The sequence below is a fragment of the Thamnophis sirtalis genome, unplaced genomic scaffold (assembly GCF_051295495.1).
Source record: "Thamnophis sirtalis isolate CommonGarterSnake01/CBP01778 unplaced genomic scaffold, rThaSir2_p1.2 scaffold_5, whole genome shotgun sequence".
Lineage (NCBI taxonomy): Eukaryota > Metazoa > Chordata > Lepidosauria > Squamata > Natricidae > Thamnophis > Thamnophis sirtalis.
In genome coordinates this window covers 107,323,550-107,351,381 of record NW_028261385.1, presented here as the reverse complement: position 1 = coordinate 107,351,381, position 27,832 = coordinate 107,323,550, and the positions used below count along the sequence as shown (strand labels likewise).

At 38.5% G+C, this 27,832-nt stretch overlaps 1 protein-coding gene across 5 annotated transcripts in view; it reads left to right on the top strand.

The window, feature by feature from the left end:
* HAO2 (hydroxyacid oxidase 2) overlaps positions 1-27,506 on the top strand; it is a 113,921-nt gene extending 86,415 nt beyond the window's left edge. For 4 of the 5 annotated variants that reach the window (XM_014058510.2, XM_014058512.2, XM_014058511.2 and 1 more), the window contains exons 2-8: positions 14,826-14,978; positions 16,312-16,463; positions 17,923-18,206; positions 20,900-21,115; positions 21,988-22,146; positions 24,254-24,323; positions 26,188-27,506. In XM_014058510.2, the coding sequence (XP_013913985.2) occupies positions 14,848-14,978; positions 16,312-16,463; positions 17,923-18,206; positions 20,900-21,115; positions 21,988-22,146; positions 24,254-24,323; positions 26,188-26,243 (1,068 nt within the window). In that variant the 5' untranslated portion in view covers positions 14,826-14,847 and the 3' untranslated portion in view covers positions 26,244-27,506. Of the gene's footprint in view, positions 1-9,056; positions 9,194-14,825; positions 14,979-16,311; positions 16,464-17,922; positions 18,207-20,899; positions 21,116-21,987; positions 22,147-24,253; positions 24,324-26,187 lie in introns of those variants that run through there. The other variant, XM_014058509.2, reaches the window with a different exon arrangement.
* The last annotated feature ends 326 nt before the right edge of the window (positions 27,507-27,832 follow it).

Genomic DNA, 27,832 nt, shown 5'->3' with positions numbered 1-27,832 from the left:
GGAGAACATGTGTTCTGATCTTTTTGGTTTTTTGTAACTTTTTATTGTCTCTTGTATGGTGTATAAATGTGTCTTTTCTCTTCTATTGATGGCTGAAGCAATATACATACTTCACCCAGGTAAAAATAAGATTTAAATAGTCCTTTGATCTTATGGAAAACACTTGGAATGTTTGAAAACTGCTGGTGTGCATTGTCTTGTTTCAATTTTTTCCATGATCTACTTTGTTTCTTAGCTTTAACCTGGCATATCAACATTATAATATATCTCCATGTTTTAACTTGTCCAAAAGTCATTATTTGTCTTGCGACTGTGCTTAGTTCAGCTAAAACACAAAAGAAAAATCCTCTTTTTTTTAACCTTCAGAGGGTAATACGTATTACTTGAATATTTCTTACCTCAATTCTTCACATTTTACACTGATGGATTCTGGAATAATTGATAATTGTAATGTGTTTTAAAGAGCAAATTGTATGAAACAGATAAGCCTCATAGAAAGGTAAAGGAAAGCTTCTCCTTATCAAGCAAACAACTCACAACATTTGGGGAGCATTAAAAAGTTCCCAAAATGTTTTAATTTTTGAGGACTAGGGCTGCTATCCATATGCAGTTACTGAGCTAGAAATAAGCTTAATTGAATACAGTGGGAGTTATTTCCAGGGTATGTAGATTTAGTTTGCTAATACCAACTATTTAATCTACAGGTATAATCTTTTCAAGACCTGCAGTTTAGAAATAAGAACCATAATAATCAAACACATTGGGGCAGGGCAGAGGGGGCAGGGTATGCATAAAAATGTTGCCTAGGTAAAAGCTAATCAGCCATTTACAGACTGTATCATGCATCAATTTTGCTCAACAGAATAAAGCAGAAGAAAAAAAGAAAGCCATTACAGGAAAGCTCTTAGGAGAAAAAGATACCAACATACACCAAAGAGAAATGCTTTGATATTTAAAATATTTATGGCTTTAAAAGGCATGAAAATTGATACTGGCTATTAGCAAAATAGACATTCTGCTTTTGTGATATAGCTTAAAGCTTTAACAAGAAACATATCTTTGCTTGACATTGTCTCAAGCCAGATGTAAACATGATTAATTTGGAGGTGCAACAGAGGGAGTTTTTAACCTTCCTCCCCACCCCTGACTGCATGTCATTAGTACACAAGACCCCAGATGAAAACTTGGCTGAATGCAACCTGCATATTTCTTTCAGATCATATTGGAGCCAGGGGGAGGAATGAGGAGGGGTCTGGATTGTGGGACAATTCTCTGAAATGCAAGAAGAAAATAAGGGAAGTCTGGTTGAAAAGTTTATTCTGGCATGAGGGTAGGTAGGTAGGTAGGTAGGTAGGTAGGTAGGTAGGTAGGCAGGCAGGCAGGCAGGCAGGCAGGCAGGCAGACAGACAGACAGACAGACAGACAGACAGACAGACAGGATAAATGAGAGAGGGGGTGGGTGGGTAGGTAGGCAGGTAGGTAGATAGGTGGATACATAGACAGCCTGACTGGCAGGCAGGCCATAGATAATAAATGAGAGGGGGCTAGGAAGCTACATAGATAGATGATAGATAGAAGATAGATAGATAGATAGATAGATAGATAGATAGATAGATAGATAGATAGATAGATAGATAGATAGATGATAGATAGATAGATAGATAGATAGATAGATAGATAGATAGATAGATAGAAAGATAGAAAGAAAGAAAGAAAGAAGAGAAGGGATGATTAGGTAGGTAGATACATAGACAGACTGACTGACAGGCAGGCAGGCAGGCAGACAGACATAGATGATAAATGAGAGAGGGGGGTAGGTAGATAAGTAGATAGATAGAAGGAAGATAGATAGATAGATAGATAGATAGATAGATAGATAGATAGATAGATAGATAGATAGATAGATAGATAGATAGGAGAGAGAGTAGGAGATAGTTAGATGTGATAAATAAAAGAAAAACATAACTCTAGCTATGGAGCCATCAACCTGAATGTAAGAAAGCTCTCAGTAGTTCTTAAAAAAAGCTTCTATATAAAATCAAAAGGAATTTTCTTCCTAGGGACAAAATAATTTAGCAATAGCAATAGCAGTTAGACTTCATAGGGCTTTCAGCTCTCTCTAAGCAGTTTACAGAGTCAGCATATTGCCCCCAACAACAATCCGGGTCCTCATTTTACCCACCTCGGAAGGATGGAAGGCTGAGTCAACCCTGAGCCGGTGAGATTTGAACAGCCGAACTGCAGAACTGCAGTCAGCTGAAGTAGCCTGCAGTGCTGCATTTAACCACTGCGCCACCTTGGCCAATTTTATGTACTTATTCTCTGCTAAAAGGAAAAAAAATATCCAAAGAAGAAACTTTGGAGGAATTTATTTATTTATTTATTTTAACCTATGAGGGTTTTTTTTAGTAAAACTATCCAGATAGCATTCAAGCAAAATTAAACATGGGCACATCCTTACACATTTGTATGATTCACTCATTTAGTCTATTCAGACACAGATAGCTACAAACTTACCCTATTCTGACCACTTTTATGCAGACATTTATGTAGCATGAGGAACAGATCACAGTGATCATACCTTTCCTCATTACAGTCCTCTCACTGCTGCATCATACAACATTATCTACATGTTGAAGTGATGGCTTCAAATCAGCCAACTTCTCTCAGACCTTATTTGTCTCATTGGCAAAACAATTAAAAGCCTACTTTATTTGGCTTTCGCTTTTCCTGTCCCTGAGATCTAAGGGAAGGTATTATTTCTCTCTGGTCCCAAATGAAAGCCATGTTCTATGAATGGGCCTCAGGCTATAAAAGAAGTCCTGAAGCCAAATAACCCACGGAGGTTTACCAGATCAATGTTTCTGTGCCAGGACACTTATTTGGGCATGTGGTAACCTGACTGCACATTATGAGTCTCTGACCCTTGGATTTGAATAGAATAGGGATAGTATCTGTGAACATTGTGTCATTTTTATAGGCATTCCCATTCACAGGAATGCCTGCTCCATCCTACCTCTTATGTCTTAAATTAAAGCTGGCAAATACATTTCACAGAAAATCTGAAGCCAATCTTTGTTAGGTCCAGTTTGGTGGGGTTTTTTCTTCTGCTGCTGATTTAAATAGTGTTCACCAAAGTCTTGCCTCATCCTGTCTTTAAGCTCAAGTAAGCCAATACGCCTTCCTCCATGGAAATATATAGAAGCTCTACAATGCAAGCTATAGCCAAGGTTACATCTGTTGGGAAAACCAGCTGGCTTCAAAACTATAGTATCTAACTCTCAGCTTTTGGAAGGAATATATATGAATTTGATTGTTGTCTCTGTTCTTGACAAGTTCATCCTTTAAGACAGCATGCAGTTGCATAATTTGGTTATGGCAACAGTGCCTGTGTTAAAGTCTAATTGCAGCGTACAATTGCAAATGTTAAAGTACAAATGATGTGCAAGACCTTATACAGATTGAGAAGAATGGGCTTGGCAGAAATTCTACCAAGATGGAGAAAAACCAATCCAGGCTACTTTATTGAGCCAAATATTAGAACCAGAAACATGGAGAACAGATAGAAGACATGATACACAGGTCAGTAATTTGCAGCTAAGGTCAATTAGTGATTTAAAGGGATTATCCACCACCAGGAAGAAAGGTGAAAAATATGGAGAAAGGAAATAATTGAGATGGCAAAGATAGTGAGAAAACAGTCTACGGTGAAACTAGGTAGTGATGAGAGGACAGGAGCATGTCCATTTCTCTCAACAAACTCAGAATATATCTTTTGTAACATCCACAACAGGTAACTTAACTTCGCCTACAAGATGAGGCATTCCAATGCATTATATACTTTATATTAGTGTTCCTTGATCATGGCAACTTTAAGATGTGTGAATTCTGAGAGCTGAAGTCTATACATCTTAAAGTTACCAAGTTTGAGAAACATTGCTTTATATTGGCATGCCAGGACATTATTGTACTGCTGTGTGTTGGGACAGAGTGTACATTGTGCAGAGATGTGGCATTATTCACAGTTCCAATGTCTGTAAACTATGCACAATACGTACTTGAAATCTTAATGCAGGAAAGATTGTATATCTCTGTATGTTACCTATTCAGGAATCACTTACAATTCATAATTGGCATATGGAAATGAATAGTATAACTTGCTGGAAAAAAATGCATCCAACGAAAAGAAATAACTAATATGCATGGAAATGAATATGCTGAAAACCTTTTATTCTAAAGTTTTCTAAGAATATTAGTCTAAACTAACTTCATTTAGTTTTAAAATGAGATTAATACAACAGATATGTTAATTTTGTATTCATTACACATACAAGAAACTTTTTAATTCAAAAATGAAGTGCAAGTAAAGGGACTGTTGAACTGCATTGAATAACAAACCCTGATTTGCAGGAAACGATACAGGCTACTAGTAGACATTTGAAGCAAAAGCTTTAGACCAGGGGTACCAAACTCAAGGCCCACAGGGTGCTTAAATCTGGCCCGTGGGGCTGCCCTGGAAACAGCAAAAGACAGCAAAAAGGTGGCTTTACCAGTGAAAATGGGCTACCAATGTCCGTTTTCGGCTGGAATGGCCGCCTGCAACCCTCTGCCAGCAAAAACGGAGCTTGGGAAAGCCGCATGCAGAGGGTTGCAGGAGTCTATCCCTGTCGAAAACGGAGATTGGGAGCCCGTTTTCACTAGCAAAACACACAGGCCACCATAGGCGCCCCTGACACAAGTAAAGGCAAGTTGGCCATGCCAACCCTGGTCATGCCCAGCCTAGCCCCCCAAGATCAAACACAATCCTGATATGGCCCTCAATGAAATTGAGTTTGACACCTCTGATTTAGGCAATAAGATAAAGACTTTCAAACAATCTAATTCTACCAATCATTTTGCCTCACAATGGTATATTTTTTGAAGTTTTTATTTTCATTTATATATTATATAAATATATATTGGGCTTGTCATTTTGTTTACCACTTTATTTTTTATCATTTAACATTTGTAATCTCATGAAATTTATCTTTTTGTCTATGGGGAATTTGCCAAACATTCTAAAAGAAAGAATGTTCAAGGCAGACTCTAAAACAGAAATATTACCAGCATAATTTTAAGTTTCCATGGGAAAGGAAACCAAAGAAAGAAATACGACCTGCAGAGGGAACATTGCAATGAGATGTGATTTAAAATGAACATTCTTAGAAGATGGGGAAAAGGATATATAATAAAATGCAACAATGGAGTGAGGAAAGCTAAGTAAATCCCTGCTTAGGGGATTTACTTACACAAATGGGTAATCATGTATCCCAACAACCAACATGATAGTGGTCTACCAAAAGAGATCTGTGGAGTTGTGGTGACACCTAGTGGTTCATTTATTCCCGAAATAGCTTCAACAATACGAAAAATTCAACACTCAAATGTTTCTGTGGGTCTAAAACCAGGGCAAGAATAAATAACAATACAAAACAGGTTAAACATGTAGTTCTTTGAGTGATGATTGGTACAGAGGAGATATTCTGTTGAAATCTGTTTGAATATTAGTAGCTTAAGTTGGTAGTTAGGCTGTCGGTTTGAGCTTGGTAATTTGGTTTCAAATGTTTTGTCACCTGATGATGTCTCTTCGAATGGTGAAGAAACATTTGCAACCAAATTGCCAAGCTCAGAGCTCAAACCAACATGTTCTGTGCTTCTGCAGACCAAAATTGGAGACTTCTAGCTAATCAAAGAGAAAACCTGGGATTAAAGAGAAACTTCCTAACAGTGAGGACAATTAACCAGTGGAACAGCTTGCCTTCAGAAATTGTGGCTGCTTCATCACTGGAGGTTTTTAAGAAGAGCAGGGGGACAGCCATTTCTCTGAAATGGTATAGGGTATCCTGTCAGAGCAAGGGGCTGGACTAGAAGACGTCTAAGGTCCCTTCCAGCTCTGTTATATTCTATCTCAGATGTTTAGTCTCTGTCCTTGAGTGGCAAATTATATGCCCTTAATTAGCTCAAGTATTAAGATTTGTTCCCTCCTTAAAAAGTAGGTCAAGAAAAGTTAATAGGTGTCCCATAGGACTGCAATGAAGGTATACTGGTTATGGGCCTGAAAGATAAGTTCAGCAACTGGGGAAGCAAACTTTTTCTTCAATGGGTGTCTATCAGTGACAGTCTCACATATAAGAAAAGAACAGGCTGGCAAACCTGAAGCAGATCTTTCAACTAGAATGTCCTGACAAATACCATATTTGCTGAACCATTGCCTTGTGCTTCCTGAACAAAGAATCATCTTGCAATAGCAATAGCAATAGCAGTTAGACTTATATACCGCTTCATAGCGCTTTCAGCCCTCTCTAAGCGGTTTACAGAGTCAGCATATTGCAGCATATCGGAAGGATGGAAGGCTGAGTCAATCCTAAGCCGGTGAGATTTGAACAGCCGAACTGCAGTCAGCTGAAGTAGCCTGCAGTGCTGCATTTAACCACTGCGCCACCTCGGCTCTTCATAGGTGAAGTAGGTGATTGCACCTGGTTCTGATTTAGGAGAAAATGAGGGAGTGAGAAAAGTTTTTAGGAAGCACTGATCCCAGAGATTGGAACGGTGCTTTGCAAGGAAATAATTGGAAGTTCTTAGCCTATTCAAGCCTAGAATTTCAAGGCAGCTGCCTGGCAAGGTAAGTAGTGGGCTGGAGTTAGCCTGGAGGCTGAAGGTTCTTCTCCATCTCTCTTTTGGTCAGTAAAACTCAATTTAGGCACCACCCAATTACAAACTGACTCTGGACAGTGTACAATAACAAAACGAGCCCCAATCATCCTTCCCCATGGTTGTGCTTGCTCCCTATCTAACAAACATTCCCTTCCTCTTCTAATACCAAACAAATCCAAATCATTTTTGGCATGCCTTCTGTGCAGCATATTGTAGCCATACACATTTGCCGGCTCATTTACTGGTATAAGAAATGTTGACTAGTTTGTGATGTGAGGTTTTCCATATAAATGCACTACCCATCACTCCTCCTGGAACTTTACTGACTTAGCCAGAATACCTATAGATCTCTGCAGTCATGGCAACTGCCCATAAAGTGTTGGCGCTAATCTCTCACTCTGAGGAGCAGCCTAAATTTGCTTTTGAAACATCAAATCTACACTGATCTGCTTACAAATATTTTATCCAGGGTCAAGTGATACTCTTTCGGCAGCCTCTCTTTTGTATTTAACATATCACCCTATCCTTTATCAGAGATTCACAAAATACCCTAAATGTATATTGTTGAAACACTCTGTTTAACTCCAAAACATGTCAGTCAGCCCTCACACTCTACTCTTTTGACTTCTTGTAATTAGTGTGTGTGTGTGTGTGTGTGTGTGTGTGTGTGTGTGTGTGAGAGAGAGAGAGAGAGAGAGAGAGAGAGAGAGAGAGAGAGAGAGAGAGAGAGAGAGAGAGAGAGAGAGAGAGAGAGAGTGAGTGAGTGAGTAGTGGGATAGAGCCAGTTCACACCTATTCAGGAGAACCGGTTGGTAATTTTCTAAGCAGTTCGGAGAACCGGTTTTTGGAGGAAATCTCATTTTGGTTTTTTCCACTTTGCAGGGCTAATCCTGTAAGGAAGGCAGGAAGGAAACATTCTGGTGTTGTTTCTAGCATAATCTTTAGTGCCCTGCTTACAGAAACTGCGTCTCCAGTTAACCCTTATTACCATTGTAACAACTAAGGCAAAGTGCCCATTACCGTGAGTGACATTGACTTGGCCGCGCCCACATGATCACCGAGCCCCGCCTACCCAGCTGGTCATTAGGGCAGAGAACTGGTTGGTAAATTATTTGAATCCCACCACTGGTGTGTGTGTGTGTGTGTGTGTGTGTGTGTGTGTATGTATGTATGTATGTGTGTGAAGCTTGCCATTGTTTGCTTTCTGTTGATTATTGGTTGGTTGCACTCTCTACTAGTGGAACTGTACTCTTAGCTATATTTTGGGTTGCTGCCAACTATTCTTGCATGTGAGTCTTGTCTGGGCCTTCAGCCAAAGGAGTCGATAACTCCATGATTAAAGAGTGGCAAACAGCCAAGCCTGTGGCTGAGTGATTTGCAGGTCGGAGGGGGGAATCAGTGTGTGTGTGTGTGTGTGTGTGTATGAATGAATGAATGAATGAATGAATGAATGAATGTATAGGTTGACCAAAAAAATAAGGGTGTGTATACAACCTTGTTTGATTCCCATGTACCAAAGAGTTTTCTCCATTGTATAAAAAGTTCTTAAAATCACACTCTGCATCTAAAACTCATCCATCTTCTAAAGGTGGATTCATTCATTTACATAATAGTTGTCTTATTATTGTTCAGAGATGTAATTTTAAGAAAGAAAGTATGATCAATGCCCCTGCAATGGAACATTGACCTTCTGGTCTTTCTGGGAAACAAAGTTCTTGCAAACAGATAAATAAAATGTAAATAATGGCTCTGAGACAAGGTAAGAGTGGGGATGGAGATGGGGAGAATGCTCACTTTCTAGGGAATGTAGGCAGACTCTAAGGGATGAGATTAGTGCCATTTTCTCTGCATGTACTAATAGCAGATTAATAATCTAACAAGAATTGTTAACATGCAATTTAGGTATTTAGGTACTGCATTATTTGCTTCCTTGACTGCTCTTGCTTGGAAAGATACATGATTTTTTGTGGCTATAATAGCATTTTCTCTCTAGCAGTTCTGCTTTTAAAAGGCCCTCTTGTCTTAACTTGCAATCTTCTAGCAAGAATGTATGACCTGAGGAACCATTTAATTGGTATAAATATGTATGCTAAATAACTCATAAAAGTCTAAATTTCTGGGGTTGAGTAATAGATTCTGAAGAAATCTGGCAATCATAAATGCTCTGAAAATATGCAGGCCTTCCCCATTGTAAAATGCAGGAGCACTGCCCACATTTTTTCCACACTGCATAATAATTTCATCATCCTTGCTTCTGTAAAACTTCCGGGGTCTTGGATACCATTGCGTGATCAGAGCATTTTCAGGACAGGGTAAACAGTACAAAGTTTATTGCAGAAGTTAACCTTTAACCTCTTGTAGTAGTTTATTAAATTTCTAGCATTTATCCTCCATAAACTAAGGAACTCCTGTTCTTACAAAGTGCTTGTATACATTCCCGATTCTCTTAAAATCCCCACTGGAGCAAAGTCTTTTACCTGCGGCTGTTCTGGTGTTAAAAGTAAGTAAGTTTTTGAAAGGGTATGGGAGGGAAATGGATGATGGAGGCAAGGGATCTAGCTGAACAGTTTGTAATTTGGCTTGTGTAATGGCATTTACAAGTCTTCCACTTGTCTGACTGAAATGAATGAAAAGGATCACTTCCATTTTAATATGCACAAGTATATGTCCCATATTGTAATTTATTATAATAAAATATAATACAAATTAAACTGAAAGAAAGAAAAGAGAATATAGGAATAAAAGTGTTGTGGTGGCGCAGTGGTTAGAATACAGTGTGGCAGGCTAACTCTGCTCAGTGCTAGGGGTTTGATTCTCACTGGCTCAAGATTGATTCAGCATTCCATCCTTCCGAGGTTAGTAAAATGAGGACCCAGATTGTTGGGGGCAATATGCTGACACTGTCACCGCTTAGACAGGGCTGTAAAGCACTGTGAAATGGTATTTAAGTCTAAGTGCTATTGCTATTGCTAATGCTAAAAAGTGTAAGAGTATAATAAAGAGAAAAGAAATATATAAAGAAATGACATCCAACCCTTATCATAATAAATATAAAAAAATTAATAACTACTCATTCTATCTAAAGTTACAAACATTTATCTTTTTATTCCACCTCTCATCTATAAACAAATCACACCCACCCACCCAAAAAATTCAGCCCTAGTGTCAGCAGAAAATCTAAAAAGGGTATCCAGTAGTAACAACAGTTATTTTGTAATTGATTGTGAAGCAGTTATTGTGATCACTTAGGATCATCAAGGGAGATAGACACCAGGTCTAAAAAGGTCTTACTAGATTTCCCTCCTTGAGATCTTCCTTTTTTGGAGCATCTGTATGTATTTTTCTAGAGAAATCAGACAAGCTTATGATTATCCTTTTCTCTTTCCAATTACAGCTAAAGTGACTTAATCAGGGAGGACACTAAGTTCAGAAAAAGCTTTATGCCCATAGGGTATTTTAACCTGTGGCACCCTTCCATAGCGATCCTTTTCTCCTTCCATGATCTGCTAGATATTTCAAAGGCTCAGATTGTGGAGCTGCTGAGATTGTGGGGACCTGGAGCTCAACCAGAAAATTCAGTCTTCACTATTACTGGCAGATCCTACTTATTTTGAAAATGAAGGCAAATATATGTGTCCCAGCATAACGTTAAAGGATCTAATGTGAATTGGTCACCAGGACCAAAGGTTTATTCTTCCAACTATGTGCCTCTTGTAGGAGCCCATCATCAGGGAACTTCTCTCTCTAGAGTATGTGCACTAGGTTCTTCTATGTGTTGTATTTACATGGTGCATGGTCGTGTGTAGCTTTTAGTTGTTAATTAAGGTGTTGATGGTTGGCTATTAAGTCATTGATTATTGTTTCCTTGGCTATGCTTGGTTCCTAAGTACTTGATAAACCGATGGTAAATCAGCACCTCTTTTGACTGATAAGGGACCATTTTTCCTAGGCTTCAATCATTTCTCTGGCTATTTTTGTCTCTTCTTGGCCAACAATTGTAATAGCTGTGAAATGGAATGCATACTACATTGTTGACTGCATATGAGGCTCCCAATGAGTTTGGGTCTTCTTGACTAACTGCTTGTTCGTGTCCTCACAATCTGGTGGTTAGCTTCCTGCCTGTCTATCTCACATAGTCGCAGTGGCAATCCATGCAGAGAATCCAGTAAATTATATTGGAAGTTTCTCCCACCTCAAAACAATCTTTGTAGTGCATGATTTGTCCTTGTATGGTAGCCTCTGGGTGGTGGGCAATGCCCATTGGCAAATCTTGGACGTTGCATTCTACTTGGTTCTGAAATATTTTTGATGGATGGCAGGGTGTCCCACATAATTGGTCTTGTATCTTCTTCCTTTCTTTCTCTCCACAGTATATTGCACAGGCATCTTGTGATAAAATCTTGTGGTTACCTATTCTGCCTAAATTGTTTAGATAGGTACTCTCTCTCTTATACAACCAGATGCCTCTTCATTCTATACCTCACACAATTTTCTACAAATTAATCTCTATATCTTCAACTCTCCTTATTAATTAACAAAATACTTAACAATATAAGTATATGATCCTCATTTTCATTTAATTTAATCTCCCCAATGCTCTCATACCAATTAAACATTGCAAATAAAATAAAGTAAAAGTGAAGGGTTATTAAACATTACCAGAAATAATAACTTGTAATTTAGATACCCCAAAATAATGAAGTAGATATTACAAACTAATCCATAGCATCATCGAGAGAGAGAGAGAGAGAGAGAGAGAGAGAGAGAGAGAGAGAGAGAGAGAGAGAGAGAGAGAGAGAGAGAGAGAGAGAGAGAGGTGGGGGAGACAAAACAATCAAATCCAGGTAACCATTAAACATCACCAAAGATATCTGGAAGTTCAGTCATGGCAACTGGACTTATTTTCTTGTTGATTTGAGACTTCATTGCCCATCCAAGCAGCTTCCAAACAATTCTATCTGGATGACTGAGAATTTTCAATATCACCAAAGATAGTAACTCATTATTTGATCACAATCAAATAGACCAATTTTATTTATTTTCTTCTCCTCCCAACCACCCCTTAGTTCCATAGATAAAATTTTAACTCCTGTTTTCTTACAGGCTCTTCTTTCTTTTCTTGAAGTTCTTATAATCTTTATCCAAATCCATTTGTAATTTCCATGAAATAACATCAGTAAATATTTCAGTTTAAAATCACTCTCTAGATATATTATCTGTATGTCCCTTTTGATTTTTAAATGATCATTCAATTCCATTTGTACATTTAGTATTGGCATCTCTTTTTTATAAATTGTATTTTTAAAATCCACCTTTAAGTCCATTTCAGTTGTCTTCAAGAAAATTTGTTTATCTTCAGCATCAACTTTTAATTCCAGTAAAGAATTAGAAAGTCAAGGACTTCATCAGCTCACAAATCAAATGTTTCTTTCAAAGTAGCCATCATGTGCTTTAGCAATTGACCTTTAAAATCTTATTTTGCATTGAAATGTAAAATAGAGAGATTTTTCCCAGAGGGGGAATATTTCTAATTAGTTTCAAACTCTTTGAAGCATGCAAACTAGTGTTTGCATTTCTTGCATCAGATTAGGAGAGCACACCTTTCTTCTTCTGTCCTGGCCACTTTTTACAGAGGCGCAATTGGGAGCGTTTTAACAAACTGCATTACTGTTTGGTTTAGTGGTAGCAGTCCCTCAGTTAGAAGGCCCATACAGAGAGTAGTAAGAACAGCTGAGAAGATTATAGGAATCTCATTTCCTGTTATTCAGGATACTGCTTATAAACGATACGTGCTTAGAGCTCAAAGCACACCCACTTCATTGGTCTGTTTCTGTTGCTCCCCTCTGGAAGGAGGTATTTATAGCAAGATTACTATATTTTATAACAGTTTTGTTCCTTATGCCATCCATCTTGTAAATTTGCAGGATTCTTTTTCCCCCACCATGTATATGTATACATTCAAACTAGACTGTGATGTTTCTATGTGTCATGTGTGGAAGGGTAGTGGGGGTATATGAATAATACCATTTTTTTCGGAGTATAAAATGCACCTTTTTTCCTCAAAAAAGGGGCTGAAAACCTATCTACTGTATTTCTCTCTCTATCTCTTTCTGTTTCTCTCTATTCCTCTACCTACCTACCTACCTACACACACACACACACACACACTCCCTACCTACCTACTGTATTCTCTCTATCTCTATTTCTCTCTCTCTATCCCTTTATCTACCTACCTACTCTCTCTCTCCCTCCCTACCTACTGTATTTCTCTCTCTTTCTCTCCCTCTCTATCCCTCTATCTACCTATCTACTTTTTAAAAAGTTGCCTCTTCAAAACCTTGGTGCGTCTTATACTCCGGTGCATCTTATACTCTGAAAAATACAGTAGTTATCGTTTGAGAGCTGAGTCCAATGAAATTTCATTTAAATTTATGCTGATTATTCTACATTTAAAGTTTCTGTTCTATTCTAATTTTTTCTTTAAATCAGTTTTAAAAAGCTTTAAACTTTTAAAAAAGAACTTTGAAGTCACTCCTTTACTATATATTGCTAAAATATACATGCATGCATGAAAAAAAAATCTTACAAAGCTGAAAAGATATAGTTTTTTTAATGAATTGAAGAGAAATTCACCCAGTAATTTGTAGGCTTGCAGTTCTGGAAGTTTTTATTGCCGATTTTAAATAAACAATAAAAAAATAAACTCCAAAGTTATTCAAAAGATGAGCTTTTGTCAAACCTCGAGTCCACAAAAGGCTGCATTTACAATCAGAACACAATGAAACCCATGACTTCCAGTTGATCACATGGCTTCAAAAATGTTGATTTCTGCTGTCTGATCACAAAAATCAGCTGTGTTGAAGTACATATGGGTATTTACCAGAGCTCTCTTTTTTCTACAGCGGATTTTGGCAAATGAGCTTTCACTTCCAGCTGCCTTTTTTGTTATAATGCCCTGCAATCCATGCACAATGGAGACAGAAGTGTGCAACAGCTCAGCTCATTAGAAGTCCCCCACTCCAACCTACTTCCTGATATTCATCACTACAGGCATTCTTGGAGACCAATGAAATGTTGTTCTGCATAGAACATAATTGGCATTCTATAATGGTTTTCTTTCAGAAATGTACTTGTGGAAGTTCCAACTTTCTACATATTGATCATATCATATCCCTTCCTATTTTAGAGTAGATTGAGCATTTCACAGGTTGCAGTGATTACGCATGGAGAATTTGGGGGAAATGAACACTTTGGCACTTTTTTCTGACCCGCAAATCAGCTTCAACAATAAAATAATGCAAAGTAATATATGTACCAGCCCTTTTCTTATAGGTCATTTCTTACCAAAGGACATTATGGCAATTTCTGTCATTTTAATTGAAACAGGCTGCGACAGATAGGGAAACGAATGAATCATTTCTTTCCCATCCAAAAGAGCTTTCCCACACAAGGTCATCTATATATATATATATATATATAATTTCTCCAATCTTTGGCTAGCTTTATTTCCACAGAATAAGCATCTATGCCTACACAAGTCATCAGATTCTGTCAAAAATGAAAAAATGTTTTTAACAGTTTCCTTTTTTAAGGAAAAGAAAAAAAGATAATAGTGCTGAGTTGTATCATCATGTTCAATAAAATAGGTTTATCTTGGTGGTGATTAGATTGGACATGGCTACTGCTTGTATAGATTATGGCAAGAAAACCAGGTCTATAGACTAGGCAGGGAAGTGGATTTCACATTTTTAATTCGTTTTGGGTGAAGAGCAGTATAAATATATAATAAAAGAATAACTTGAAATTACAACATACTTTGCTTGGCTTATATTTCTGAGATCACCTAAATCAGGGGTGTCAAACTCACACTGTCATGGTGGCGTCACATGACATATCAGGACTTTCCCCTCTTTGCTAAATGAGGTGGGGCGGGGGCAGCACGTGACGCATCAGGCCTACACTCCGCGAGTTTGACAGCCCTGCCCTAAATGAACTCCAGATGCTTTTGTGAGATCTTGTTCATTAGATGATAGGTTCTTGCTTATACACTATTTCTTTTTCAACTTTATTTTAGGATTTTCCTCTGGAATTCTGTTCCTGTTATATTTATTCAATCTCTCTCTTCCTAACAGGTTCATCTCACTTTGTTTTGAAATGACTCTTGTCTGTTTGTCAGATTTTGAAGCATATGCTAGAAAGCATCTTCCCAAGCCTATCTGGGATTATTTTGCAGCAGGTGCTGATGAATGTTATACGCGGGATGACAATTGCCTGGCATATAAAAGGTAGGATATAAAGTAAGTCTTTGAAAGAAGATAGCCACTCATAACTGAGTCAGATGTATCCACTTTGAGATGTAGCACCAAGCCAACTGAATTTTATTCTCCTCATTCACTGTCTGATGCAAACTCAGATAGATATGAATGATCTGGTATTCACTAGACTAGAAATTGGATTTGGGAAAAGAAATTGGCTGTGAAAATGCTAACAGCTGATAACACCCCAGTTTTGATGAGTGTTCTGGCCCCTTCTCTCAGAAGTATGTGACACAGACTAGCTTGCTACAATAGTGAGCAGCAGATTACTACTGCGAGAACCAGCAATCACTCCTGGGTGGTTAAACCTGAGTATCTGGATACCCCAGAGTTGCTGAAATACTTCCTGGTCCCACTTTCAAGAAACACCCAGCCTTTCAAAACAGAAGGAGTCTCATAGCATTTGCCCAGGGGAGGCATAACATGTATTTAGATTATTTATAGCATGCTTACAAATCTCTGTTTCTTAGCCAGGATGATTCCTGCATTTCTGTGGGTACTAGGATGGGGAAACTAAGTTTACATAATAAAACGACTGCCTGCCTGCAACTTTTATATCCAAGTAAGAAAGATGGCTGGTTTCTCTCTTCTCTGATTTAGTATCTTCTTCAGTGTTTAGCAAGATTATTTCTCATTGTCTGTCACTGAAAGAGTTAACTGTAGGATGTAGCTGGGTAAATGCAAGAGTAACTTGTGTCTATAGACTATGGCATCCCTCCTTCAAAGGCCATTCGAATGGTGCAGTGGTTAAAGTGCTGACCCAGGAGTGGGAAAACCCCATTCCAGTTTTCCCTTAGGCAGGAAACCAGCGAGATGATTTTTAGCAAGTCTTTGTGTTTCAAGCATAGGAAGAAGGCACTGGCAAGTCACTTCTGAAAATGTTCCCAAGAAATTAGCAGGGACTTCTCCATGCAGTCACAAAGAGTTCAAGACTAGCAACACCAAAAACACTCTCCTTCACAGGGCTGCATCGTCATTCGTATCTTCTTTATAGGCCTTAAAAACTGAGCAAGATCAGTGCCACTGCAGGGCTATCAGATCTGCATTGAAAACATCTGGACAACTAGATGGCAGCAATGACACACATACCACTTTTGCAGCACACATTTGGTTGCTCTCAGCCATTGCACAATTCAGGATACATGACAAAATCTAGGACGTTGCTTGAGGTTATTATGGTAGATTGAATAATGGATAGGAAAATAAATGGATAAGCAAACAGATAGGAAAAGTTCATTTTTCTGGACTTCCTTCAATTACCTCCTATCAGCCCTGCTGCTTCTGCTCTCTTGTCATCCCACAGAATCTATTTGCGGCCACGTGTGCTGCGGGATATGTCGGCAATAGATCCAAGGACAACGATTCTTGGCTCTGAAATTGACTTCCCAGTGGGGATTGCTCCCACTGGCTTCCACGGTTTGGCTTGTCCTGATGGAGAGCAGAGCACAGCTCGAGGTACGCAAAAATCTTTTCCCCTAGCAACAGTATAGGCCAAAAATAATTTTGCTGAAATAGTTTCTGGTCTATAGGATATGGAATTATGGTATGGTGGGTTCAAAAGAAAACAAGCCATTGTAAATCCATCCATCCACCTATTTAACTATCTATCATCTATCTATCATCTATCTATCTATCATCTAAAGAGCTACATTGGTACAGTTGTTAGAATGCAGTTTGGCAGATCAAATCTCAGTAGGCTCAAGGTTGATTCAGCCTTCCATCCTTCCAAGGTGGGTAAAATGAGGACCCAGATTGTTGGGGACAATAGGCTGACTATGTAAACCACTTAAAGAGGGCTGTAAAGCACTGTGAAGCGGTATATAAATGCTATTGCTATTGCTATCATCTACTAAACCTAATGGTAATTGTAAATTTAAAGAGAGAGAGAGAGACAACAGAACACACTAGTTCTTTCCCACAGGGCATCTGCACTGTGAGTCCACCCAATTTCTTTTAGTAGGGAATCACATGCAGGGCTTGAATTGCTGCATGCAAAATATATGGCACTCCAGGAGGCAAGGGTTCCTTAAGCAACTAATTTGACCCCCAAATAAATAGCTAAAGAAGGACAAAAAAAGAACTAGAGATTTGGGCTGCTCCTGCTTAATCTACTTTTGGAGGTGGGTGTTTGCTTTGCTTTCCCCCTGTGCCATGAAGATTGTTGTGGCAAGTATCCCAAAGGGGATACAATCTGGCGCCTTTCTACTTTGGCTTTGTATTCATTCCTCTAACACAGAATTCTGACTTACTACTTTTACATACATGCGCACAGGTATGTGAGTGGGTATATACATGAACTCTGTCTATCCTTCAATCCCTCCATCCATCCATCCATGCACAGTTTTCTTCCTCCAACAGAATGGCTACAACCTTGCCTGTGACTGCCTGGTCAAAAGTCCAGCCAAGGCATTTCCTTTGGCTCCATGCCAGTATTAACTGCACAGCTGCTTACTGTCAGGGAAATGGGGCTGAATTTTTAAGGCACTCAGAATTCGGAAAATATGGACTAGGACTTGGAACAATGTAGGATAATGACTGATAGACTTCTATGTAGAAAATGCTCTGCTCATTGTTAATACTTTACTTTCAGTCACCTAAATGACACCTATGTAGCAGGATATCTTGAAGTGGGCAATGCCATAACAAAAGATATTACATCTGATGTAGCAGCAAATGGAAAAGTTCTCTGCTGACTTGCAAACATAGTCCTGCTCCTTTGTACCTGTCACACAATGTTGATCTACATACAAAATGGACAGAGCTTCAATTACAGTGCCACCAATTGACTCCTCCCCACACCAAAGTCTTAAATTGGGACTTATTGGCTGCATGGGAAGCAGTAGATGATCAGGCTGAGGCTTAATTATAGAAGTCAGTTTTGACTCTTTCCCCCTTCCCTCCATATTTTCTAAAGCGGCAGAAGCTATGAAAATCTGCTACATAGCCAGCACTTATTCCACTTTCTCTGTGGAAGAAATTGTTGCGGCTGCACCTAATGGTTTACGGTGGTTCCAACTCTACCTCCATCGGAAGAGGACGTTCTCAGAGCAGCTGGTACGACGGGTTAATGCATTGGGATTCCAGGCCCTGGTGCTCACAGTTGACGTGCCCTACACGGGCAGGAGGCGGGATGACATTCGCAACAATTACCAGTTCTTGAAATCCATCCAAGTGAAGAACTTTAAAGGAGCTTTTGAGGTTAGTAACTCCTACCATCCATCAATTTAAAAAAAGCATGTGAAGGAAAGGATGGTGAATCTTAGAATCCAAACATGCTTGCACATTTTGGAATCCTGACTGAGTTTCCAAAATATGCAGTCTGCAAACTAGGGTTTAGAATTGCCTACCTACGCAGCTTCCACTACTGAGGCGTTAACTGTTTCTAGGACTGAATCCTCTGAATTAATGATGTCACCGTGAAAACCTCACCCTAAACAGCTGTAGGTAAGCTTCCGGAAGGGAAACTTCATGTGATGTTTAACATAGCAAGTTCACATGTAGAGAATTCGTTTCTGAGGTATTATCTTCTGAATTACTAATAACCTATAATGTTAACAGCTGACTAAATTATCTCTCTCTCTCTCTCTCTGAAAATTATTTTAAAAATACCAATATTAATTATTGATCGATTTTGTCTGATGGCTGACGGTTGAATGGCCATCAATTGAGGAAGCTGTAATAATGGATTCCTTTATTTTCCAACCCTGGAAAGAAATTATCCATTATATTGTATTGTTCTTAAGCAAATATTCTAATAAAGATATTTTATTATTAGCACTTAATATTTGACATTCAAGTAACAGTTGTTGTCTAATATTTACTACTGATATGAGTACATGTGGTTTTGTGAACAACATTTCATGTTTATTTCATTTTTATTTTTCCTGTGGAAATTCTGAAACTCAGCATTTCACAACCATTACTTTGTCTTTTTAGACCAGAAATACCACCAAAAGGGCCTTATTGGCTAAAAATCCAGACTAATTAATACCACATTGTGTGAACACTACACCACAATAGCTGAGCCATTGTGACAATATAGTTCTTTGTAATTATTCTTAATTCTTGATTATTCAAACAGAAAATGACAAAGACCATTACATATACAATAATAATCTATATATATAAAAGCCAAGTAACACTCAGTCATCACGAAATCTCCAGAACCGTAAAGCCTACAAACTTGAAATTTGGCAAGTATATTCCTCTTGGCTTCTAGGTGCTCACTAAGAAAGGATTCTTTGAAATGACCATCAGATTATTAGTATTTCTTATACAGTAATTAACACACTCTGATGCTAAGGAGTTCTACCCCCACTTCCCACCTGAAAAAAACTCTATTCCAACTGCCAGTTGCCTTATATTAACACGCTCTGATGTTAAGGAGTTAGACATTCTACTCAGAGGTGGGTTGCTCCCGGATTGGTCCAGATTGACCGAACTGTTAGTGGCGATGGCGGGAGGCTCCACCTACCGGGCGAAGCAGCAAGGCACATGTGAGTATGAGCGAACTGGTAGCGCCGGGATTTGAAACATACCTCTGATTCTACTCCCTCTCCCCACCTGAAAAGAACTCTGTTACAAGTGCCAGTTGCCTCATATTCTGTTACTGCAGTTCAAACTGGCAGATGTTCCACTCCTTCACTCAGGAGCTCTTACGGTACTAAACGTCAGTACCTCACCAAAATGTCTACGCCTTCTACCTATGGAACTGCTTCCAAACTCAAGGCAGCAGGAGCAGTATTCCCTTATGTATTTAAATCACCAACCCCCATTGGATTGAACCGGAGTGAATCGGATTTCTCCTGCATTGCCTGATCACATAGTTTTGTCGCGAAGCACGGGTATCCAGCTAGTATGTAATAAAAGACTAAGCCATCCAAAATTAAATCTATTCCTCAAAATAAGCTCAAGTATGGGGTATTAGCTGGGGAAGGGACAAATCTAGAATATACTTTGCATATTTGTACTTAATAGTCAGAAATATACATTGCTGGAAGGGGTTTGTTGTGGAAGCTTTTTCCAGGCTCAAACTATAGAAATGGAATGAAAATGAAAAGTCAGGCGACTCTTAACTCTGCAAGTTTTGAAGGTCCTGGTGAAGACAACTTTCATCAGCTCTTTAAGATATGGAAATGCCAAACTTTTAGTGATGAACCCTGGGGAAGAGGAAGAGAAATGGATTTCCACTTTCCTCTCCTTGAGAAAAGGATCACGGAAAAGCAATGCAATCCCAAACGACAAGAAGTTTTCCTGGTTACAGTAAATGAGTTCTTGGGGTAATTGCTCACTCTGTATCAGATTGTACTAAGCAATGACCATAAAAAAGAAGAAATTTCCTTGAACTATAAAAGAGTATTTGGCATTTCTTCATCACCCTTCCTTTTCCTGGAGCTCTATCTCTGTCTCCCCCGGGAAGGAAGCTCACACTGCTATTTTCTGTGGTTCTCCTTGGGTTAGCTACCGAAGTGACATATTCTTGAGCATCCTGAGGCTAATCTGGGGTGCGGATGTTCCTAGCCTTGATGGTATTTTAACACTTATTGTCACAACTCTTACAATCTCTTGCAAACTTACAAGGTTTCCTTACAACAAAATAAGGAATGGCAAAATGTTGTCAAAAGGCTACTTATATACTAGACTATGAAACATGAAGCACCAGAAAATTTAGGAGAATGTTCATGAAATTTGTCAGCTTTAGAGTGATACCTGGGGCCAGCTGGGGATGGGATTTGGAGGTTCTCCAAACCAGCCATAAAGTTAGCTACGGGTTCTCCTGAACCTGGGCAAACCCGTAGAAGCCCACCCCTGTGTAAGCTAGCATTTACTAAAACAGACATAGACATAGGCATACAATGGTAATGAAATTTCCTTCTTCCTCTCTCTTTCAGGATGAAGACCAGACTGAATATGGTCTGCCCCGTGGATCCATAGACCCATCTATCAATTGGAATGACATCACTTGGCTACAAAGTCTGACCCAGCTGCCAATCATCATCAAGGGGATTTTGACAAAGGAAGATGCTGAGCTAGCTGTGAGACATGGGGTTCAAGGGATTATCGTATCCAACCACGGAGGAAGACAGCTAGATGGAGTCCTTCCTACTGCAAGTCATGAGCCATTATTTATCCTATTTGCAACCTGGCTATAGCAAACAATGTTGCATTTTCATTGTAAGGATCCTTCCTGAGTAAAGTTAAAGTTAGAAAACTATAACCCCATTTAAAATATGAGATTCATCAATTCAGCTGCTAGGTTCCCAAACATCACAGAATAAACGTCACAATATAATCAGAGATAGTTTCCTACCGGTTCAGACCAGTTCGGCCAAACCGGTAGTAACTTGGCAACCTGGGTTGCTGGAATGGGCAGCAACACAGGCTTGCCATGCCCCCAAACCAGTGCCACCATCTTGTTTTTGGCTTTGCACATGTGCAGAAGCATTTTTTTTAGTACCACGAGCGAACCGGCAGTAGCGGCTGCCGGAACCCACCCCTGGGTATGACATATGGCAAAGCAGCAATAAAATTGTTACTCTGCATCATAGACAGTAAATCATTATAGCAGCTTTTGATAAAAATAAAAAAGAAGTCTTCTTGTAAAAAGTTTAAATCAATTTTTGCAAAACTTGTTAATAGGATATTAATTTATTTGGGGTCTCTCTTGGAAAGGAATTCCTCAGCTTAAGTACAGCCCCTGAAGATCCATTTCTTCCTCCGCACTCAAATGGATATCGGGGATTGTTGAGATATACAAGTGGTTCTTGGGCAATAATTTGAATAGACAACCAGGTTATACTGAAGGTTTATGTCCTTCAGATATTCTTGTATTCAGTCATTTGGGATTTTTTCAGCACTACAACCTGTATTTTACTGGGATTTAACCGAAAAAGAGTCTTTTGTTTTAGTTAAGAACTCACACTCCCCCACCTCATCCCATGCAATTGTAATAATTTAATTTGATTGATCATGTTTGCAGATTGCTGCTCTGGTTGAAGTTACTACTGCAGTGCAAGGCAAAATCGAAGTTTACTTGGATGGTGGAGTACGAACAGGGAATGATGTGTTGAAAGCATTGGCACTTGGAGCAAAATGTGTCTTCATCGGCAGACCCACAGTGTGGGGTTTGGCCTATAAGGTGAACAACTCCCTGCATACCAATGGCTATGATAAAAAGTTGAAGATAAATAGCTGTCTCTTTATTTAAAGTCAGCTGCCCCATTTTCTCTAGATTTGCACTCACTAGATGATGCTTCCCATTTGATTTCATACTGCATGCCTGTCTAACGATCAAGTTTAATGTACAAACTTGATTTATTCAGTAAGCTTCATTACGTCTGCTCACATTCACATTCACATACACATACACATATTTTGAGATTTACTTCAGGTCTCTGATGCAGCAGGCTCTTAGCGTGACATGTTATAATTCAAGTAAGGATAGTGGAGAAAAATCTCTATGTAGAAAGGGAGTTTTAAATCAAATTGATTGTTCACCATAGGAAAAGCTGGTATTCAGAAAGCAAAAGCTGAGTTTTTACAAACAAGCTCTTGGTCAGGCATAAAAAAAATCTGCTAGCATTTAATCTTGGTCTCTGATGTGCTTGAGCACATCCCTGCCTTTTTTATAGATCATTATACCCTTTCCTATAAAGATAAACCTAATTATAGCCACAGTACGCTTTACTGAATTTTATGATAGCTGGAGGCATGGAAGTTAAAGAAGAAAGCGATGGTATGTTATAAGGTCGCTAGAACTGCACTAAAATGAAAGCTGTAATCAAATCATTCTGGAGAAAATTAGACTCTCCTTGCAAGGCATCTGCCAGAGGGTCAAAAAAGTCAAGTTGGTAGCCATGATCATACAATCAAAGCCTTGGCCCATTTAACATGTTTTACATAACACATTTTAAAAGGGGAGGATCTTGATTGTATAATTAGAATTGCCATCTTGACATTTTTGGCTCTCCCCCTCCCATTTTCTGGTATCCAATAAATAAAATCTTATCTTTTTTTTAGACCCACCGGACAGTTGTATTCTCCTAACCCAGAAATGATCCCTGTTTTCTACACTGGTTTCAGTTTCTTTCTCGTTATTAGCTAAGTTGCAAATAAAATACTGCAGTAACATAATAATAATTAGTAGGAACATAAATCCATGATCCTTAGATCAAATTTGCAAGATTCTAAAATTTACTCCACTAAGCAGAAACAATTATACTACGTACTTTGGTGGAACTAGCATTTGAAAAGTCTGAATGGAGGTTAAATATGTAAATGAGATAGTGGTGGGTTTCAAAAATTTTTGAACCTCTTCTATAGGTGTGGCCTACTTTGTGGGAGTGGCTTGCCAGCCATGTGACTGAATGGGAGTGGCTTGGCTGTCATGTGACTGGATGGGTATGGCCAACTTGTAAAATGTGGTGAAACTCACTTAACAAAACTCTTGATTAACAACCAAAATGTTGGCTCAGAAACTCTGGCATTGAAGTGTGCAAGTCTTAAAGCTGTCAAGTTACAAGACCCTTGCACCCCTAACCCTTTAGAAAAAAAAACCCAGGGAATGTTCAAACTTGACAGCTTTAAGACTTGTGGACTTCAACTCCCAGAATTCCTCCTCTCGCTCTTCACCTTGATGATGTGTGGATGGGCGGGGGGAGGGAGTTGGAACCGGTTCTAAACAGCACTGTAGATTTGTGGAACCTCTTCTATAGAAGAGGTTAGAACTGGTAGGAACCCATCCTTTAAATGAGACCAGGGGCAGATTTTAGGGATTTATTTTAATCCATGAAAAAAGTTGCAACTCAAAATAGTACCAAGAAACCTGGATGGTAAATGAAATGGTTGAGGCAGGTTCATACATATCTAATAACTAGTTCAAATTTCCCTACTGTGCCAATTTATTTGGTCTCTCTTCACTGTTAGAGACAGTGAAGATTTCCAAATACTCTTGGGAATGGGTAAGAGACAAGTAATATTTTTTGAGAACTGGAAATTGAATATAGTTAGCCTACATCCCTTTTCCCCCAGTCAAGGCACTAGCATCTTGCTCAGATAGGGCCAACAGGTTTTACATAGCTTTAAACGCTGACAATTCTGATTAGAAACCAAAGAAAAATAAATATACTGCCAACATCATAGAAAATGCTGTTACTGAGAGCCTTTTATTTGAAAACTGCAGGATTCTCTACATCGTCAAACTATGTCAGCCACATCATTTACAATGCTATTTGTTTTTGAAACAGGGTAAAGAAGGACTTCAAGAACTTTTGAAGATTTTAAAAGATGAATTTTGTCTGTCAATGGCTCTCACCGGTAAATACATCTTTAATTTACTGTTGTATTTTATTTTTTTCATTTCTTTGCTAGTATATCTCTATGTTTCAATCAGATTTGGAAGGCCACCTGACTCTAAAACTACTCTGAGCAGCTCACAATATAAAAACAGATAAACAAGGTAGAATCTGAAGTAGCTTTTCAATTGTATCTCACATATAAATATAAACACTGACAAGGCTGCACAAACACCCGTTGCAAGGCCTGGGAAAACAGCTGTGTTTTTAAATTTCTGGAACATTGTCAGGGTGGAAGCTGGATCTCTGACGGAGGGGAGGTGTCTTGTACCAGGGGACAGTTTCATGAGAAGGCAAGTTTCCTGGGTTTCAATAAATAGCACTTTTTGATTGAAGGGACTTGAAGGGCACCAACGTTTTTCAATCTTACTGATCAGGCAGGCCTTCAAATAATGGTGCCTTTGCCTTGAAGGGCTTTATAAGTAATTACCAGCATCTTAAATTGCACCTGGAAATCCACTGGCAACCTATGCAGCTCAGTTCTATATAATGTTTTTTTTAATATTTTTATATTTTGAATACAAATAATACAAACATAATACATATAAATCTAAATACAAAAAAGGAAAAGAATACAAATATTGCAGTGCACCCCCAAGACCATTTTCCCCCTTATATTTCTTCTATAACAACTAACAGATACAATATATTGCAATTGTGTCCTTATCCCCTCCAAAATAACATATATTCTTGACTAGGCTTATTCCTTTTGCCTTCCACCAACACTGTTTTTATAAAATCCCCCCATATTTCATTATAATGGTTTACTTTAATCATTTATTTCTTAAATTTAATTTCTGTTGTTAATTTATTATTTGTTGCCATACTCCAGATTTCATTATACCACTCATTTCTTTGAATGTGAAATATAGAAAATTGAATACAAAATTCCAGTTTGTAAATTTTTGTAGAAAAGTGATAAATCAACTATATTCAGAGAATAAAGGAAGAATAGTTATCAATGATGGTGTTACAGAGGCAATAACCTTAAGCCGGAAAATCAGACCGGATTGCCCTTTATCTCCAGTTTTATTTGCATTATTGATGGAGATTTTGGCAAATGCAATTAGGGAAGATTCATTGATTGAAGGAATTGGTGAACAGAAGACAACTAAAATAAAATTATTTGTACATTATTAACAATTCAAAATCCCGTAGTTATTATAGAGAGGGGACAAAGTTCTATATAATGTTGATATATTCCATTTCAAAATTCATAAGGTGAATTAGCAGAGGAAAGTGTTTTTCAACTGAAAAGAAATTGTATAGGTATTCTTCGACTTATGATTCCATTTGAGCTCAAAATTTCTGTTGCTAAGCGAGATATTTATTAAGTGAATTTTGCCCCATTTTACAACTTTTTTTGCCACAATTGTTAAGTGTATCACTGCAATTGTTAAGTTAGTAACATGCTTGTTAAATGAATTTGTCTTCCACATTGACTTTGCTTGTCAGAAGGTCACAAAAGGGATCACATGACCCAAGGATGCTTTAGCTGTCAGAAATATTAGTCAGTTGCCAAGCAATCAGTTTTGATCATGTGCCCATAGGGATGGTCACTAGTGTGAAAAACGGTAATAAGCCACTTTTTTCAGTAACTTTGAATGGTCACTAAGTGAATTGTTGTAAATCAAGGACTACCTCTCTTTGAAAGTAATGGAAAGGGTGGGGAATGCAAAATTAGATTTCCATGTTTAAATGTACTTCTATATATCAGCTCATAACAAGAAACTTGAATCTGTTTTAATTTTTTTCTTGATGAGCCTTAATTGTTTTCTAGGTATACTAGGTTCCTTTAACCATTTGCATATTTTCTTTTCACTTAGGCTGTAAAAATGTCTCAGAAATTGGCCGGCATCTTGTTCAGTATTCCAAATTGTAAAGAACTCTTCTGCAACACTCACCGGACCAGAAGCAGTAGGGTAGCTAAAGAAAAGAAAAGAAAAAAACTCTGGATGATTAAAAACAAGGGGGAGACCTCGGCCACCAGCCACATGTCAAAAAGTTTGTCTGATGAGATTGTTGCAGTCCCCTGAAATGAATGGGATTTATAGCTGGCCTATACTGAACTAATTGCGAGCCCCATTCTTTTGCATGTCTGTCTTCATGATACCCAGCTAGGAAACATTCCTTAAAAACTTTCAATTGTACCACATTCTCCTCTTTGGATTAAGTGTGCGAAATGTCATACTATCCAATCAGGGGTGGATTTCTGCTGGCATTACTGCTGGTTCAGTGCATGCGCGATTTTGCTTGTGCACGCGCCTGACGCACACTCCACGTGTGTAGTAGTCTATAAATAGATCTGCGCATGCACAGAACATTTTAAAAAGTCAGAAAAAGATGTCGCGGTGACTGGGAAACCAGTTTGGGGGTATGGCGAGCTTGCCATCCCTACCGGTTCAGAGACCCAGTTGCCATTTCCACTACTGGTTCCACTGAGCCAGTGCGAATCAGTAGGAACCCACCTCTGTATCTAATGATTTATGTGTTTTACTTTGAATAATACAATATAACAAAACCATGGCATCACTTACTTGGAAGGACAATATAGGCCATGGACTCCAAGTACAGTTCAGTGATGAAATCTTAATTAAAACATCCCTGGCAGGTTTCTATCTAGCATCTGTTTGAATACCTTTAACAAAAGGGAAACAACCAACTTGCTAGATTAAATATTCCTTTCCTTAGATTTCTTTTTCCTTACTAGAACCTGTCTTTGCAAGTCTGAACTGCCACTCCATTAATCAGAACTCACCATTCCTGATCAATAGATAATCCCAGAAATGCATTAACCAATCCCTATTCATCTTCCAGTTAGAAAGGAAAACTCCCTCCCTCATGACTGTAAAAACATTTGCTTATTAGGGAAGAAGCTCTTAGTTTAACTACAGTGACATCAATATGGCAATAGGAAGCCAGACCTGTGTGATGGTAAAAGCCCAGTAATGGCTTCATACAATTACCAGAGAGTACAACTCATTTTTATTGGATTTGTACGAATCCATTTGTAATGATAGAGAATGTATCTAGGCTTCGTCTGTTCATTGTTCTTCAACAATGTGCTTGGTCTCTGGGCCTATGAATAGAAACTAAGTTGTTGCCCTTTCTCTAATCTAATCTAATAAAGAGTGTTGGTACTTACCTGATATGCCTCTTCTAATAAGGTGAAGATAGCATCCACGAATGGGTTAACATGGTCTGTGCTCTGATTGGACTGAGTCTGATTATTAATTAATTAACTGCATATATAACCCGCCTTGTGAGTGTCCCCACCCAGCTTTCCGGAGAAAAATTCACAGACTCAACGTGTTATCCAACCATAATTTACTGGTACGCAACTCCATGCACTAACCAGAACAAAAATGTCCAAACTCTCCCAACCATCAATCAGAACAATAAATTAATCAGAATAACCAGAAGGAACAGTCCTCCTATATGTGTGGGCTGGATGCTATCTCCACCTTATTA